Raw genomic sequence first — 16,993 nt, forward strand, 5'->3', positions numbered from 1 at the left:
ACAATAATTTATAACTTCAACTACTTAAGAATATCTTTCAACAATACTTTGTTTTAGTACATATTGGCTTATTCACTCGTGAAAAAATAAATAAAAGTTGAAGGCATTTTATAACCTCAAATAACTTCGTCTTCCAATATCAATGCAAAGGAGTTATATGTGTAAAGAGCAGTAATAAACTAATAACCACACATAGAACAATGGCCGGTAGAAAGTAGCTTTTATTTACACAAATAAGCTTTCCAGAGGCTGATCACAGAATTGTAGAGACTAAATATATGCAGATATTCACAAAATAGAAGAGAATCAAATCATGTCACATGAATGCCATCAACATTAAGCCACTCACTAGGATCCTTGTTCTCAAGATTTTAGTGCTCTAGCATGCTCGGAACATTCGTTTCCAGCAGCATTCTTCATAATTTATATATACTTATCGGAGTTGAGCGAACCACTTAAATGAATCCAGTCTCCAGTGCCTTTGTTAAAGAATCAGAATTTGATGCAAGTTTGTTTATAACTCATGGGAACATAACCTTAAACATCATCCTCCTCAAGGTCACTAAATGAGACATCATCGTCATTTGCAGTAGGGTTTGAAGTTCCAGTGAGACCAGCCATTTCAGGAGTATCATCCTCTTTCAACCAATCATCATCCTCATCCAACTCATCAGAAATTTTATTTACAGAACTAGATGATGATTGGTCTATAGAGGGTTTCACTGGAGCTTCTTTAACCATAGATTTCTTGGTATCCTGAACTTGAGTGCTTTGGACAGGATTATCCATCTTGACATCAGAAACAACCGCAGATGGGGCTGCTTCAACAACAGATGTCTGCAGAGGTTGGGATTCTTGTTGAACGCTGGTATGCACTGGCAAGTGCTTTTTGGTTTCTTTGGACTGAACAGTGCTATTCTGGGCAGGAGGATGTTTATCCATCTTGGCATCAAGCACAACAGATGGGGCTGCTTCAACAACAGATGTTTGCAGAGGATGTGATTCCTGTTGAAAACTGGTTGGCACAGACAGACCATGTTCTGCCTTTTCTGTGGGAACATTGCTAATTTGGACATGTTTATCCATCTCGACATCAAACATAACTGCAGATGGGGCTGCTTCAACAACAGGCATGTGCTGAGGATTGGATTCCTGTTGAGCACTGGTTGGCACAAAAAGAAAGTGTTCAGCCTCTTCTGATGGAACACTGCTGCCGGCAGATAAGTTTTGCTCTTGCTTTTTCTTTTTCCTTTTGTCTAACACCTCAGTTAACATTGCTCTGGCTTCCATTATCTGCAGGTAGAATAAAATGGTGACAATGCAGGTTAGAAGATTATCTATTGACGCCAAAAGCAACAACTAGTTGAAAGTCAAATGTCACAAGCATAAAGAATTGTTCAATTACACCTTGCCTAAAAATAAAATAAAATATAATAAAATTGTTCAATCCCAGCATTTTTCAGACCTGTGTAAAAATTTGGTGAAGGAAAATCACATTTGATATAACAGCATTCCGTTCAATAGATCAGATTAGCATAGTGAGTAGTGACACAAGTTTATGCTACAATTCCAGAGATTCATATGCCAAGAGCCAAAGACTAAAAAAATAAAATTAATAGAATTGATACTTTTTACACATTCAAGAATGTGGCTATGAGACAATGCATCTGTACAGCTGTACTTAGGCTGTGGAAATTCCAAAGAAAATATGGAAAGAAAAAATGAAAGAGAAAGAAAACCAATTGCAAGCAAATTTTCACTCACTGGTGGGGTTGATAAAATGACAGCATCATTTTTGTCGAGTCTAGGGTGCAGGAGTACAAAGTATATCTTCCAAAAGCAACCATCGCTCATGTATCCAGGACAAAGTTCCATTCTTAGAGCAGCTAACCTTGGTGCCAACCGTTCAACAGCCAGAGCATGTTCTTGTTGGAAATCCGATAACTCAAAATCTATTAAACAAAATAAAAAACATAAATTAGTAAAAGGTCAAAGACAAAGAAATAATAATAGGGAAAATCATAAAGCAGCATCTTAAGAGTTAAGACACAGAAGCTGTCTCTCTCACTACAAACTAGGAACCTGAGAGAACAAAATTAAAATTAGCCCGAGTAAATCACTTGAAAACATTCAAATTTTCATTTGATTTTGTACCAGAGTTGTGTACAAATCTAACATAGATTCCAATCATGATTTGCTGAACAATGCGCAAAAATATCATAATTTAGTATCGATGTCTTGTGTACTCATTCTGTGTGTTTCGTACACAAACAATACCTAAATATTATGAACTATATAGCACTTCTCGCAAATTAGTGACATTGCATAGATTCCAATCATGATTCTAAGTTGCCGTCTACAACTGCCTTGCAAAACAATTGCAACCCTAATTCATTTTCACAATTTAAAGCAACCACAATGTAAAATACAACCACTAAAAACAGTTTAAAACCTGATCCCAATACGTAACCCTAACCATGTACACCACTACACATGGAATTGAAATCACACACTTAAATCTTACTCGAATCGAAAAGTTGAGACTGAAAATAAAATGATAAAATTATAAAAAAGGGGAAAAATACCATCAGATTCAGGATCATCGGGCAGAGGGAAATCGAGCCAAGTCTCGGGGTGCATGGCTATGCTCCTGGCGAATGAAACTACGTCTTCATTAAATCCAACGACGCCATTTAGATTGTAGTCGCTGAGAGAGCGCTCCTCTTCAGAACCAAGCTGGAGAAAATTGGAGGCTATTTTGGTAATCTCAGACACGGCCTTGTTTTCAGAGAGCTTAGAGATTCCGCTCCTGAACCTTCCACTTATCTCGGCGAAATCGCTTCGGATCCCTGCAATTAGGTCCTCATCGGTAGCACGTTCGGGATCCGAGATCTGAGGTTCGGATTTTGGTTCGGGATCGGAGGGAGGGGCGAGGAAAGAAGCGACGCCCCATAATCGGCGCGAGATGGTTTGTTTGAGCTCGGAGAGGTCTTCTTTGACGCCCCGTGCAGTGGGAGTGGATGGTTCGGATTGTGAGTCGGGTTCTGGTTTGGTTGAGGATTTGGGGTCAACGGTGGCGGTTTCCGGATTGGGAGTGTGTTTATTGTGGTTTTGCTGTTGTGGTTGTTGATCATCAACGTCGACGTCGTCGTCGTCGAGTCTGAGTGAGTTCGTGATTGATGATAGCCATGACATGGTTGATCCCCCGCGTTCGGTAGAACTAGGCAATAATTGTGCTGTTTGTATTTCTTAAACAGGACAACAAAGTATTAGCTCCGACTTAACTTTTCACTCAACCAATAAGGTATTATTAATTTATGAGTAAAAAAAAAAAAAAAAGGTGCGAATTAGCCAATAACATTTAAAAAAAAAAAATTTTAAGCATTCATTCTATTAGATAAACATTAAAAGTTATTTTTTTTTTTACAGTAAATTATCATTTTTATTCACGAAAGTTAAAGACGCTAACAAATCTACCTATAAAAAAAATTATCATTTTGACCCATAAAACATAGGTTCTATACAATAAAATTATCTAAACATTAAAAAATCATGTAAAAACTTCAAATTACCCTTATCATCATCCGTATCATCTTTTCCCTCCCCACTAACCACTCCATCATCCTCATCTGCTCGTTACCTTACCATCATCACTACCACTAACCCCATCCTCTATCTCTCACTAATAATCAATTGATTTTCAAACAATCCTAGCGGAAATCTTTTCAGCCACGACCTACCTCTCCTCCTCCATGACAAATGTTGTAGCCTCTGTTTCCTGTCCTGCAGCTTCCAGCGTTAGCGACCACCGCTGCCGTTGATAAACCACTATTTTGTGGTTTATCTTGTGCTAATTTGAGTGGTTTTTATCAACTCTTTACTCACTTATTCATACTATTTGCATGATTTTACAATTCCTTCCTAATTATGCTCTATGATTGAAAACCTGCTTCCTAAGCCTTTAAATTGTGTACTTTTAATGTCTTCTCGTACCATTCGATGCCGTGATCCGTGTGTTCAGTGTTTTCAGGCTTTACAGGACAGGAATGGCTTAGAGGATGGAAAGGAAGCTTGCAAAAATGGAAGGAGCACAAGAAATAAAGGAGATAACCAGCGAGAAGCGACGCGAACGCATGGCTCACGCGTGCGCGCGAATTGGAGAAATTCACAGCAACGCGTGCGCGTACCTGACGCATATGCGTGGACTAGAGTTCGCGCAATGACGCGAGCGCGTGCCTGACGCACACGCGTGGCAAGGAAAATCGTCGCGTACGCGTGACTGACACGTACGCGTGACATGTAAGGCCCAAAATCTTTGAAAAGTCTTATTATGATCAAGTCTCAAATCCTACAGTTATTTATAGCCTTAATTTCAGAGATTATTTTATTAAAGATAATTAAGGCAAGTTTTGATTTATTGGATTTGAGATAAGTTATGATTATTATCCAATTTTATAATTATTGGATTATTTTCTATATTTAAAGTATAAGGTTGATAGTTATGAAATAATAAGGATTTTATAAGATTTGGATTAGATAAGTAATATTTAAATATTATTACTGCTATTTTGGAAAAATGAAGAAATTAAGTATATTATTTCTAATTTTTGGATTTGGGCATTTTATTGAAAATAATTTGTGAAATTGATGAGCAAATAGTATTTTCTATATACAACTAGTGTTGGATTTAATTTGAGTTTCAATTATTATATTATACCCAATTTTATTTGAAATTACCAAATTACCCCTAAACCTAATTTTGCCTAAACCCTAACCTAGCTACCCTTTTCCCCCTGAGCTCAGCAGCCATAGCACGCACAGTTTCCTTTTGTTCTTTCTTCATGAAAGAAAGGAACAGAAGCAAAAGAAAAATGAAATAGAGGGGAGAAGAGGGAGGCGGCGCGGTGGGTGCCACTGCCACCGTCGCCGCCGTCGCTGACTGAGGGGAGGGGAGCTCTGAACGAGAAGAGAGAGCTCGCGAGACAGGGAGAGATGGACCTGCGCCTTGCCGTCGACCCACGTCTCGCTGCCACGCCACTGTCTCGGTGCCACCGTCATTCAGTCTATCAACGAGCCGCTGCCAGAATCGTGCGAGGAGCGTCGCCGTCCTATGGAGCCGTGTCGTTGCCGCTCAGTCCACTGCCAGAGACAGACGCGAAGAGGGAGCGGGAGTCTCAAAGCCAGCTGTGTCCTCACCGCCGCAAAGGAAATCGTCGCCGTTCCCTGAAGCCCGTGTCGCCGTCGAGTCCAGATGAAAGGAGAGACCGGGCCTGAGCCTCGACGAGCTGGGAAGAACCAGCGCCACAGCTGCGCCGTCGTCGTGGACACCACCGCCTCCGTTGGAACGGCCATAGCCACTGCCACCATCTGAGCTCGCCGTTGCTGGTGATGGTTAGTTGAACCGTTGTCAGGAGAGGGTTCAGATCCGCCGCTGCCGGAGCTTCTAGCCGAGCCTCAACCGCCGGGAACGCTGCTGCCGCCACCGAGCTCCACTGCCGGTAAGGCTTTTAAGTTGAGTTTCCCTTCTGTTGAGTTTCCTGGAACTTCATTGTCGCTGCGTGTGGTTCAGATCGCCGCTGCTGCTTGGGGCTGACTGCCGGGTTGCCGCCGAACCGGTTCGGAGACCGCCGCTGTTTCGGTTCAACCGTTCTTTCTTCGGTTCGGTAAGCGTTTTGATTTGAAAGCCCTTTTGTTACTGTTCTGTTATCATACGCTGAGGTTTGTGGCGTTAATTGCTATACGATTGAGTTTCGATTGTTGTATGTTGCGATTAGAGTTGTTGAGACCGTTGCGAAAGTGGCTTGGAACCGAGGTTTTGGCTGTCGGGATTTTGATTGTTGACCTCGGGTCAAGGCGGAAAGGATTATGTGACGCGTTTGGGCTATGGAATTGCGTTTTGAGGTAGGGGCGCTTTCCGAAAACTATAGTTTATTATTGGAATTATTACATATGGGTACTGATGTGAGATATTGTGTATTTGGTGATTGTACCTTCCTTATGTATTATTTGATTGACTCGAATGACTAAGGATGTTGGTTTGGCTGAATTGTTGCGCGGCTTATGAAATGTAATGTTCGAAGTTGATTCTTTAAAGATTTGAAATGAGTTTAATCCGTCGAGGATTGGTTTGAATTGAGTCAATTATTTTGATGATGTGAAAGATAGAATACTCTTGAAATGCTCTGTATTGCTTTAGACTATTATTTGTACCCTCGCCTTTATCTTGAGATATTCTGTAAGAGGGATAGGAATTGTATTATCTAATGCTTGTAATATTTTATATATATATATATATATATGTATATATATATGGATGTACTCTTTATGAGCTTTTCTAAGTTGTATGGTATTTGTGGATGTACGTTATCGAACGAAATTATTTTTGAGAACGGTATTGCGGTTTAAAGTTTTAAACAGGCTCATATTTTAGTATTAAATAGTATAAGTGTCGTCGTAATATCCGAGCTATCAGAGTTGCGCAGCCGGAAGCGTTGCCTTTGGTAGTCAGGGTGTTACATTATGGTATCAGAGCAGTTCTTCCTGTAGAGCCTGAGGAATGGACTGACTATGCTTCAATTGTATACTCTGAGTGTTTGTCATGTATTAGGTCTTGTCGAATGACGAGGATTAGAGCTTTATGCACATGACGATCTATTGATTAACGCTGTTAGTCTTGCATTGCATGATCCTTGGTATTAAGTTTGGCCGGCTTAATACTAGTGAATTATGTATATGGAAGCACTGATGGGTTATCATAGATGATATACGAGTTTTGAATAAAGCGAATCGCGAGTTTTGGGAACATTGGAAACTATTTCTCGAGGCTATTCAGTTTTGTGTCTTGAATTCTGTTCGAGTCGACCTGTTCTTTTATACCCTAACCTGAAGTTCTTGTTTGCTAATCCTCTTGAAAAGCAGCTTGGTTTTTCAACTCTATTCCTCCAATCATATGCATTCCTGTTTGATCTTAAGTGCATATGCTTGTTTGAAATCCTTGTTGCATCTGTCCTTTCTCTGTTTGAGTTCTTCTTGATTCAAGTATTCTTTGATATAGTCTTGGACTTGTCTTAATGTGCTGTGACTTTTAACTCCGGGTCCCGTGTTCATTCTTAGAGAACTTGTTGATTCAGTTTTCCTCTTATTTGACAGTGATTACAGCTAATTTTGGGATTTTATAAAAATTGCTGTTGATTAGATATATACTTATCTATATATGAAACTTTGAGATTTCTTATACAGTTTAACAACTACTTATCTCTAATACCTCGCTTGTATTTTTACTGGTTTACGGAATTGCACTTACTTTAAAAGTAAATTGACTTTCTAGTAATTTTACTATAGTTCTAATGCATATCTTCATTGATTTATGTATTTGAATATTTTTCAAAATCTTGGAAAGGAAAGATTTTTCACTTTTGTCCCGGTTGAGTTTTGTTTGATAAACTTCACTTAATTCATTTTGATTTGAGTCTGATTTAGCATACTACATGGTTTATGCCATTGTTGTTCTTTTGAAAACGTTGGACTCATAGCTTTCTTCCTATGAACGGACTAAATTCTCTATTAAATCTTCCATTTCCATGAATGTCATGTTTGACCTTGTTTTTAACTGATCTTTTACATCTTGTGGATATTGCCATTGATCTTGGTTTTTCCTCTTGTGTGAATCTCACTCTTATGTGAGTCAGCTTGATTTGTTTCAATTTCATGCACCGTTTATCCTCTCATTGTCTTTACAAGAGTTTTTAGTCAAAGATTTATCCTTGAGAGATTACTAATGGTTGAGTTGTCTTTTTCTATGACTTTTGTATTCTTTTGGATCAATTTAAAACTTGTTTAATGTTTCATGTCTAGTGGATCTTGTTTGAACTACTTTAAATTAAGATCCTTTCTTACAAGGCTTGACTCCTTTTTAAGTGCATCTTAAACTTCTTGAATGTTCTTCTGAGATGGTGATTTCAAGAACACTTTTGGAGTCTTGTTTTGAACCTTTTAAAGGAATTTTGGATTTTCTTTGAAGAAATATTAAATGGAATTTATTTTTTTGTTGCTTGATTGAGATTGAAACCATTGCCCAATTTTGACGAAATTAATTTAAAGTTGGCATGCGCCATTTTAAATGAGGTTTTGGGAAAGCTCCCTTGTTTAGTGGAAATTGGTTTGTTTGTAACGCACCACCTATTTCCTTACCAGATTGTAAGCAAATTTTTACCTCGGAATTTTCTTTCTAAAGAGAGTTTAATTTTCTCTTTCATCTTTGCCATGATTTTATACACGCTTGTTTGAATATGAGCTTTGGGAATTTTTGATCAAGCATTTGATTTCTTTTCTGAGTTTTATGATTGCCTTTGGTTAAGCTGTGCACCTAATTATTTTTCTAAAATATTTGAGGAAATATTTTAGCTTTTAGCCAAACTTGTGTGCACCTTGTTTTTAGAATTCTACATGATCTGTTTCAACATGAAGTTGTATTATAGCAAAGTCACGTTTATTCTTTTGTTACTCTCTTGAAGAATGTTTATTACTTGACTTTCTTCCAGACTGCGAAATGATTTTTCCGCAAGTTTTCGATTCTTTTATGAACAAAGTATTCGGAAGTATTTTAATCGTGCTCGAGTTCTGTGAGCTTTGTCTTGGGTCTGAAATATTCTCTTCTATAAACCTCATACTTCTCGACCCAATTTGAATTTGGTTCAAATTAATGCGCTGATCCTCCTCTTTGTTGATCCTATTGGATTTCTTTGATTCAAGGGTTATTTTTGGGGTTGTTAATTGAATTGTGTCTAGAAAACTTCATTGCTTGAGTATCCTTGGTTATCTGGGATTGGATATATTCTCTCAAATCTATTATTGCTATCCTTGACATTTGACTCTCCTTTTTAAATCTTGTATCCTTCTGAGTAGACTCGAGAATTGTTTTGATATCACGTGCGATCTATAGATATACTAACGCGATGCGTTAGTTCTTTAAGACGTGATGTGTGCATACGAAAGTTGAAGCGGTAGGTGTGCAACATTAAGAGTTGTGGGTGTTTTGTTCCTTGCAAACGGGTTTGCGGTCGTTAGGCTTATGATCGGATATGGGGATTGTTAAGTGCCTGATGAGGTTGGATAGTTGAAGCCCTGAGGCTGATATGAGATTAGTGTGCGGATGTTAAGCACGTTGTTTTAACCCTATCCTGTTTTATAGCCTTTGATGCCTTGCCCTTCTATCACATGATTGACCCGTGTTATCTTTTGCATTGAGCCTACATTGTAACGTTTGCTTTGCAATCACACTCCTACCTTTACATCCTTATGCTTATGACAATCAAAGTATTTGAAAATCGTATATATGATTATATTTTCAGATATTTTTGCTTCTTCCTTAAATGTGTTCAAGGGTGAACTGTTATGGAATTTCTTTCATTTTGTATCAATTTTCGAGGGCGAAAATTTTTATAAGGTGGGTAGAATATAAGGCCCAGAATCTTTGAAAAGTATTATTATGATCAAGTCTCAAATCCTACAGTTATTTATAGCCTTAATTTCAGAGATTATTTTATTAAAGATAATTAAGGCAAGTTTTGATTTATTGGATTTGAGATAAGTTATGATTATTATCCAATTTTATAATTATTAGATTATTTTCTATATTTAAAGTATAAGGTTGATAGTTATGAAATAATAAGGATTTTATAAGATTTGGATTAGATAAGTAATATTTAAATATTATTACTGCTATTTTGGAAAAATGAAGAAATTAAGTATATTATTTCTAATTTTTGGATTTGGGCATTTTATTGAAAATAATTTGTGAAATTGATGAGCAAATAGTATTTTCTATATACAACTAGTGTTGGATTTAATTTGAGTTTCAATTATTATATTATACCCAATTTTATTTGAAATTACCAAATTACCCCTAAACCTAATTTTGCCTAAACCCTAACCTAGCTACCCTTTTCCCCCTGAGCTCAGCAGCCATAGCACGCACAGTTTCCTTTTGTTCTTTCTTCATGAAAGAAAGGAACAGAAGCAAAAGAAAAACGAAATAGAGGGGAGAAGAGGGAGGCGGCGCGGTGGGTGCCACTGCCACCGTTGCCGCCGTCGCTGACTGAGGGGAGGGGAGCTCTGAACGAGAAGAGAGAGCTCGCGAGACAGGGAGAGATGGACCTGCGCCTTGCCGTCGACCCACGTCTCGCTGCCACGCCACTGTCTCGGTGCCACCGTCATTCAGTCTATCAACGAGCCGCTGCCAGAATCGTGCAAGGAGCGTCGCCGTCCTATGGAGCCGTGTCGTTGCCGCTCAGTCCACTGCCAGAGACAGACGCGAAGAGGGAGCGGGAGTCTCAAAGCCAGCTGTGTCCTCACCGCCGCAGAGGAAATCGTCGCCGTTCCCTGAAGCCCGTGTCGCCGTCGAGTCCAGATGAAAGGAGAGACCGGGCCTGAGCCTCGACGAGCTGGGAAGAACCAGCGCCACAGCTGCGCCGTCGTCGTGGACACCACCGCCTCCGTTGGAACGGCCATAGCCACTGCCACCATCTGAGCTCGCCGTTGCTGGTGATGGTTAGTTGAACCGCAGTCAGGAGAGGGTTCAGATCCGCCGCTGCCGGAGCTTCTAGTCGAGCCTCAACCGCCGGGAACGCTGCTGCCGCCACCGAGCTCCACTGCCGGTAAGGCTTTTAAGTTGAGTTTCCCTTCTGTTGAGTTTCCTGGAACTTCATTGTCGCTGCGTGTGGTTCAGATCGCCGCTGCTGCTTGGGGCTGACTGCCGGGTTGCCGCCGAACCGGTTCGGAGACCGCCGCTGTTTCGGTTCAACCGTTCTTTCTTCGGTTCGGTAAGCGTTTTGATTTGAAAGCCCTTTTGTTACTGTTCTGTTATCATACGCTGAGGTTTGTGGCGTTAATTGCTATACGATTGAGTTTCGATTGTTGTATGTTGCGATTAGAGTTGTTGAGACCGTTGCGAAAGTGGCTTGGAACCGAGGTTTTGGCTGTCGGGATTTTGATTGTTGACCTCGGGTCAAGGCGGAAAGGATTATGTGACGCGTTTGGGCTATGAAATTGCGTTTTGAGGTAGGGGCGCTTTCCGAAAACTATAGTTTATTATTGGAATTATTACATATGGGTACTGATGTGAGATATTGTGTATTTGGTGATTGTACCTGCCTTATGTATTATTTGATTGACTCGAATGACTAAGGATGTTGGTTTGGCTGAATTGTTGCGCGGCTTATGAAATGTAATGTTTGAAGTTGATTCTTTAAAGATTTGAAATGAGTTTAATCCGTCGAGGATTGGTTTGAATTGAGTCAATTATTTTGATGATGTGAAAGATAGAATACTCTTGAAATTCAGCCTGGGTTGCTTTAACTGATTTGGTTTTGATAAATGATTTATTGCTGAACCGATTCTTTAAAGCTTTAGAAATAAGTTAAATCGGTTGATATTGAGTTGATTTTTGGAATGGTTTCCTTGAGATATGCCACTGAGGCGACTGTTGGATTTAGCTTGCTTTTGAATTGATTTCTGGTTTTGAACTATTGAAAAGGAATGAGAAACGGTTTAGTTGGGACCCGAACCGGGTGGCAAAAGTCCAAGTTTTAGGGGAGGTGCTGCCGAAATTTCTATAAAATCCGAGTCTTTATTGAAATGTTGTCTGGAAAATGACGAGTTAAAGACTTCTACTATTTTATTTGAATTATCGAGAAAAGGATGATTCATGCTTTCAAAATGAATTAATAAAGAGGAAATTGTGATTTAGTCTTGCTTCTTAAGAAAGGCATTGTATCTCTTTCAGGAGAAGGTTATTTAGATGAAACTTGTGTTTTAAAGCTGTTTGGATGTGAAAAGGGTTTATGCCTTTGAATTTGACTTGGGGGTTTCAATAAAAGAAGTTTCAATGACTTTGAAAGAACCTGAATGTCTATTGACAAGTTTCATTTTGAAATGTTTTGAGAAAGGTTTTTAAGTACTCTTTGAATTCTGAATTCTTGCAAGACTAAAACAATTTTGAACAGTTGAAACGTTCTAGAATTTATCATGGGGTTGAAGTTGGTTTTGCCTAAGTAAAGGAAACAGCTTTGAAAGAAGTAAATGATTACATGACTCGGTTTGGCTTAGATCCTATTTGCTTACTCAAATCAGAAAGCCAATGTTTTAATGATTTTAAATGAATTTGGCGAAATGAGTTATGTTATTCTCCCCTAAAGACTTTGGACTCTGCCGAGAAACTTTTGTTATAAAATCCCATTGTTGGATGGGTGATTTTGAATATCTCAAAGAGGCTTTTAACTTGCCATGATTATGGAAGTTTTGGAAAGGGGATGCCGAGAGTGGCATTGTTTTTAAAAGGGGAATTTACCTTGAGAAAAAGTGGCTTATGAGCCGAAATGATTTGAGAAATGAGATCTTTAAAGCAAAGGCTGAAAAGAGTTGAAACTTGATTTCGAAGTGAAACGAATTGAGAAAATGATTTATGGCTTAAATGCCGGTTTCATGAATTTGATGATTTTGAATGTGGAAGTGCTGTTTTGTTGTGAGCCGGAATGGCTGTGTATGATTATACATATTGATTGGTTCTAGATTGAACCGTGAGCCGGAATGGCCTTGATTGATATGAGTATTGGCTGGTTCTGGATTGAACCGTGAGCCGAATGGCTGAGATGGATGTTGATCCATAATTGAGAATGAAAGCATTTATGCTGAGATATTGATAAGTTGTGAGGTTGCACTTCCACTATTGGAGATGAGGGTTTCCCTGGGTAGTAGCAATGGCTAGCCACCATGTGCTCCAGGTTGAGACTCGAAGCTCTGTTAACCCAATGTCGTAAGTGTGGCCGGGCACTGTGAAAGGCCCGGATGAGCTCGCCCCCATAAATATTCACCAGTGATGGTGATGGATAAATATTCACCAGTGAGGGTGATGGATATGGATCATGATTATGATCAAATTTATGATGAGTATAACTCGAGTTGGGGATGCACGACAGAGGGACAGTCCAATGGTTAGCTACCAGGACTTGTCGGGTTGGATCTATAACCGACAGATGATATCATCAGCCACTAGGGACAGGCATGCATCATATGCATTTGTGTGACATTGGTTGGGTGTGCATATTATACTTGGTTTGCCTATGTGATTAATTGCTAACTGTTCTACTTGTAATAACTGTTTGTTTGTGCTTGAACTTCCTATCTGTGTTTGCATCTGGGACTCTGTTGGATTGTGGTGATTGGTTGTTGGTTGGATTGTTTGGGCCTATGGCCGTGGTTGGAAAGAGATGAACTGATGGTTGATTTCGGTTTTGTGTTTCTGGTTTGGAATAAAATTATGAAAGGCTATTTTGGTTCCGCATAGATAAACCGTTTTGAAAGGCCTTTGAGTTTTTGAGAATTGAACAGTTCTTCTTTTAGAAAAGATTTCCGACTTTACTTGTATTGTAAACAGTTGTTTTTGAAAAGAGGCATAAGTCGGTTATTAATCACTGGTACGGTATATCTTCACGTATCCTATTACAGTAATTCCTAAAAACCCTCTACTGAGAACCCTTTCGAGGATGATGTTCTCACCCCCCTACATTTTTCCCTTTCAGGATATGGGCGCAGAAGTTACGAAGAGTTTATTTAGTTGTGGGGGTGGATTGTAAGGCTCACATCGGTTTGAGAGGGGAACGAAGCATGCCTTATAAGGGTGTGGATACCTCTCCCTAGCATGATGCGTTTTGACGAGTGAGTGTGGGGGGCTTCGGCTATCATCCCTATCGTCAAAGGCAAAACCGTGAGGCCTTGTGTGCCAAAGCGGACAATATCGTGCTAGCGGGTGGTCTGGGCTGTTACAGATGGTATCAGAGCCAGAACCCGGATCGATGTGCCAGCGAGGGCGCTGGACTCCCTTAGGTTAGGGGGTGGATTGTAAGGCTCACATCGGTTGGAGAGGGGAACGAAGCATGCCTTATAAGGGTGTGGATACCTCTCCCTAGCATGACGCGTTTTGACGAGTGAGTGTGGGGGGCTTCGGCTATCATCCCTATCGTCAAAGGCAAAACCGTGAGGCCTTGTGTGCCAAAGCGGACAATATCGTGCTAGCGGGTGGTCTGGGCTGTTACATGACATACGTGATTTGCAGAAATTACAGAAAACACTAGGGGCGATTTCTGGCCGAGTTTTGACCCAGTTTTCGGCCCAGAAACACAGACTAGAGCCAGGAAACAGCAGAGACTCAACACACATTCTCATTACGTATAGTTTTAGTTTAGTTTTGGAATCTTAGAGAGAATTCTACTCCTTCCTCTAGGGTTCTTCACATTCATAGTTTGAGAATTTCATGTTTTTGCTTTTGGATGCTGAGAAGGATCATTACCTCCGTGGAAGTTTCATTATTCTAGTTTGTTTTCTTATTCCCTTACTTTTTACTACCCATTAACCCTGTTTGGATAAGTATGTTGTATTTTGGGATTTATTAATGCAAGGAACCATTTTTACTTTTAACTGAATTTAAATTATTGTTTATCATGTCTTCCTTTTATTCCCTTTTTAATTATGTAGAGTTTATATTCATGATAATGGGGTAGTTTCCTAACTTGATTGGGAGTTGATTAAAAGGAGAACCTTGAGTTGGAATACTCAAGTGTTAATCCTAATGGGTAGTTGATGACTAACAACTCTAGTCTCTTACTCTAATCCTTCCTTAGGAAAGGATTAGGACCTATGACATAGTTGGTTAGTTAGTTACTTGACTTTCCCTTATTAATTAAGGGATGACCAAGTAGAGCAACAACCTTTTATTATTACACTTGGAAAATTCCAACAAGGATAGAAATTTTAATTAACCTTCTCCCGGTCAAGGCTTTTAATTGAATTATATAAATTCTCTCGTTAATTTCCGTTGCTTGATTTTACAATTTTTTTTTCTGTTTCTCAAATCAAAATTTCTGGAAAAACCTCTAACCAATAAGCTGCACTCTTTTGTCAACTCGTTGGGAGACGACCTAGGATTTCTACTCCCAGTATTTGCTCTTAATTTTGTGACAACTCTTTTCTAAATTGATAAGCGGATTTTTGCTGGTTAAGAACTGTACTTGCAACGTATTTCTATTATTAATTTCTTAATCGGCCAATTTCCGCCCGCATCAGTTTTTGGCGCCGTTACTGGGGAGTTGCAATAGTGTGCTAATTTATTGGTTGGAATTTATTTATTTGCATTTTATTTTATTTTTTTATTACCATGAGCTATATGTTTCTTTCGTTGAATGATGCGTTCACTGCCTGATCCGAGCTTAGCCGCATTTGATCCTGAAGTTGAAAGAACTCTTTCACGTATTAGGCTAGCTCGGCGTCGGTTAGCCTCTGAGGGTGGTGAAGTGGTTGTTGCCAATTCACCAGCCTTATCTGAGAGCGAATCTGAACCACCATTTGAGGAAGAAACAAGCTCCTCTACTACTGATTCAGTTGATTTACGTGCAAGTAACATGGCAGCACCCAGGAGGATTACTCTCCAGGAGGCAGGAGCCCCAGACTTTACTCTGCAATCGTATCAAGCGCGTCACCCAAATCTGGCTGCAGATTTTGAACTGAAGACTGCGGTAATCAACTTGATACCTAAATTTCATGGCTTACCTGCTCAGGAGCCTATAAAGCACCTCAGGGATTTTCAGACAGCTTGTTCTACTGTTCGGCATCATGGTGCAAATGAAACTTCTGTTCTGCTAATTGCCTTCCCATTTTCTCTTGAAGGAAAGGCGAGGGAGTGGTATTACTCCCAACCTGAAGCAACTGTTGTAAAACCCGGTTAATTAACGGCTAATTAACCCATAAACGAAAATTTATTCTAGAAAGCCAAAAATGTTATTTTTATGGCTTAATATGATAGAGGAGATTAGGACGAGAATTTCGGTACCAATTTTATAGAAAACGGACCAAGATTGGACCGAACGGGCCAAACCGGTCCAACCGGACCCAAAGTAGGCCCTTGGCCCAACTAAACTAAACCAAAACCCTAGTTTTCAGCATTCTCTCTCCTCATTTGTTACACACACACGCTGAAATGGAGGCCATGGAAGGAAGAACACTCTCTCAAGTTCTCTCCCTTGGTTGATCTTCAAACTACCATAACTTTTGATCTAGAGCTCCGATTGCCGCACCGTTTGTGGTCACGCGTTCACCGCGAAGAGCTCTACAAAACCCATACAATCAATCTTAAGGTAAGCCATGTTTTCCTCTTCAAAATTCCAGCCGTTGTTTTCGAGTTTCATGGGTAAAATGTTGAGATTTTGGGTTCTTTGATGTTATAGGACCCAACTCTCTTGAAGGAGAAGGTTAATCTTGTCTCCTTGGACCTTGGGTGTGGTAAGATTCTCAACCCTAGTGTAATTTGTTGTTCTATGATGTTTGGGTATTGAGATGTTGTGTATGGGTATGATGATTGTGGCTTAGGTTGTGTATATGTGAATATTGGAGCTTGATTGGTGATTTTGGAAAGCTTGGAAAAGGGTTTTGTGTGATAAAATCTGTTCTTGGAGGTGTTGATACCTTGAGAGCTTGTGGACAAGTGGTTTGGAAGTGCTCCGGTTGAGCGTGGGAAATCGGTTAAGGTATGGTTTCGGTTTCCCGTATCTAATATGTAATGTGGTAGGAAATACTTAGGCTAGAGGCCCTAAGATAGGCATTGAATTGTTGATATTGTTGAATGGTTGAGATATATGATGTGATTATATATGTGATTATGAATATTGATGCCGTGATTGTGTGATATATGAGAAATGCATGTTGTGATATATGCTTGATGGATGATTGAGGTTGAATTGATGGGTGATACCATGTTGATGGTGAGTATGATGTTGATTATGTATAATGATGGTTGATTGAAAATGGTATTATTGGAAATTGGGGGTGAGGGAGGATGTATGACATGATATTGTGTTTGTCCTTTAGCTATTTGATTGAGAAGTGTTAAAAGGGTTGGAGGGTGATTTTGGAAAATTTGGTAAAATATCAATGTGTGAGTTGAGGA

At 39.6% G+C, this 16,993-nt stretch overlaps 1 protein-coding gene across 1 annotated transcript; it reads right to left on the reverse strand.

The window, feature by feature from the left end:
* Window positions 1-201: 201 nt before the first annotated feature.
* LOC112720608 (uncharacterized) lies at window positions 202-3,340 on the reverse strand. Its single transcript, XM_025771600.3, has 3 exons — window positions 2,586-3,340; window positions 1,765-1,952; window positions 202-1,293 (listed from the first exon to the last, which is right to left on the reverse strand). The coding sequence occupies exons 1-3, from the start codon at window positions 3,193-3,195 to the stop codon at window positions 538-540; spliced, it is 1,554 nt and encodes a 517-aa protein (XP_025627385.1). The 5' UTR covers window positions 3,196-3,340; the 3' UTR covers window positions 202-537.
* Between the last annotated feature and the right edge of the window lie 13,653 nt (window positions 3,341-16,993).

This window comes from Arachis hypogaea, chromosome 11, assembly GCF_003086295.3.
Source record: "Arachis hypogaea cultivar Tifrunner chromosome 11, arahy.Tifrunner.gnm2.J5K5, whole genome shotgun sequence".
Classification (NCBI taxonomy): domain Eukaryota; kingdom Viridiplantae; phylum Streptophyta; class Magnoliopsida; order Fabales; family Fabaceae; genus Arachis; species Arachis hypogaea.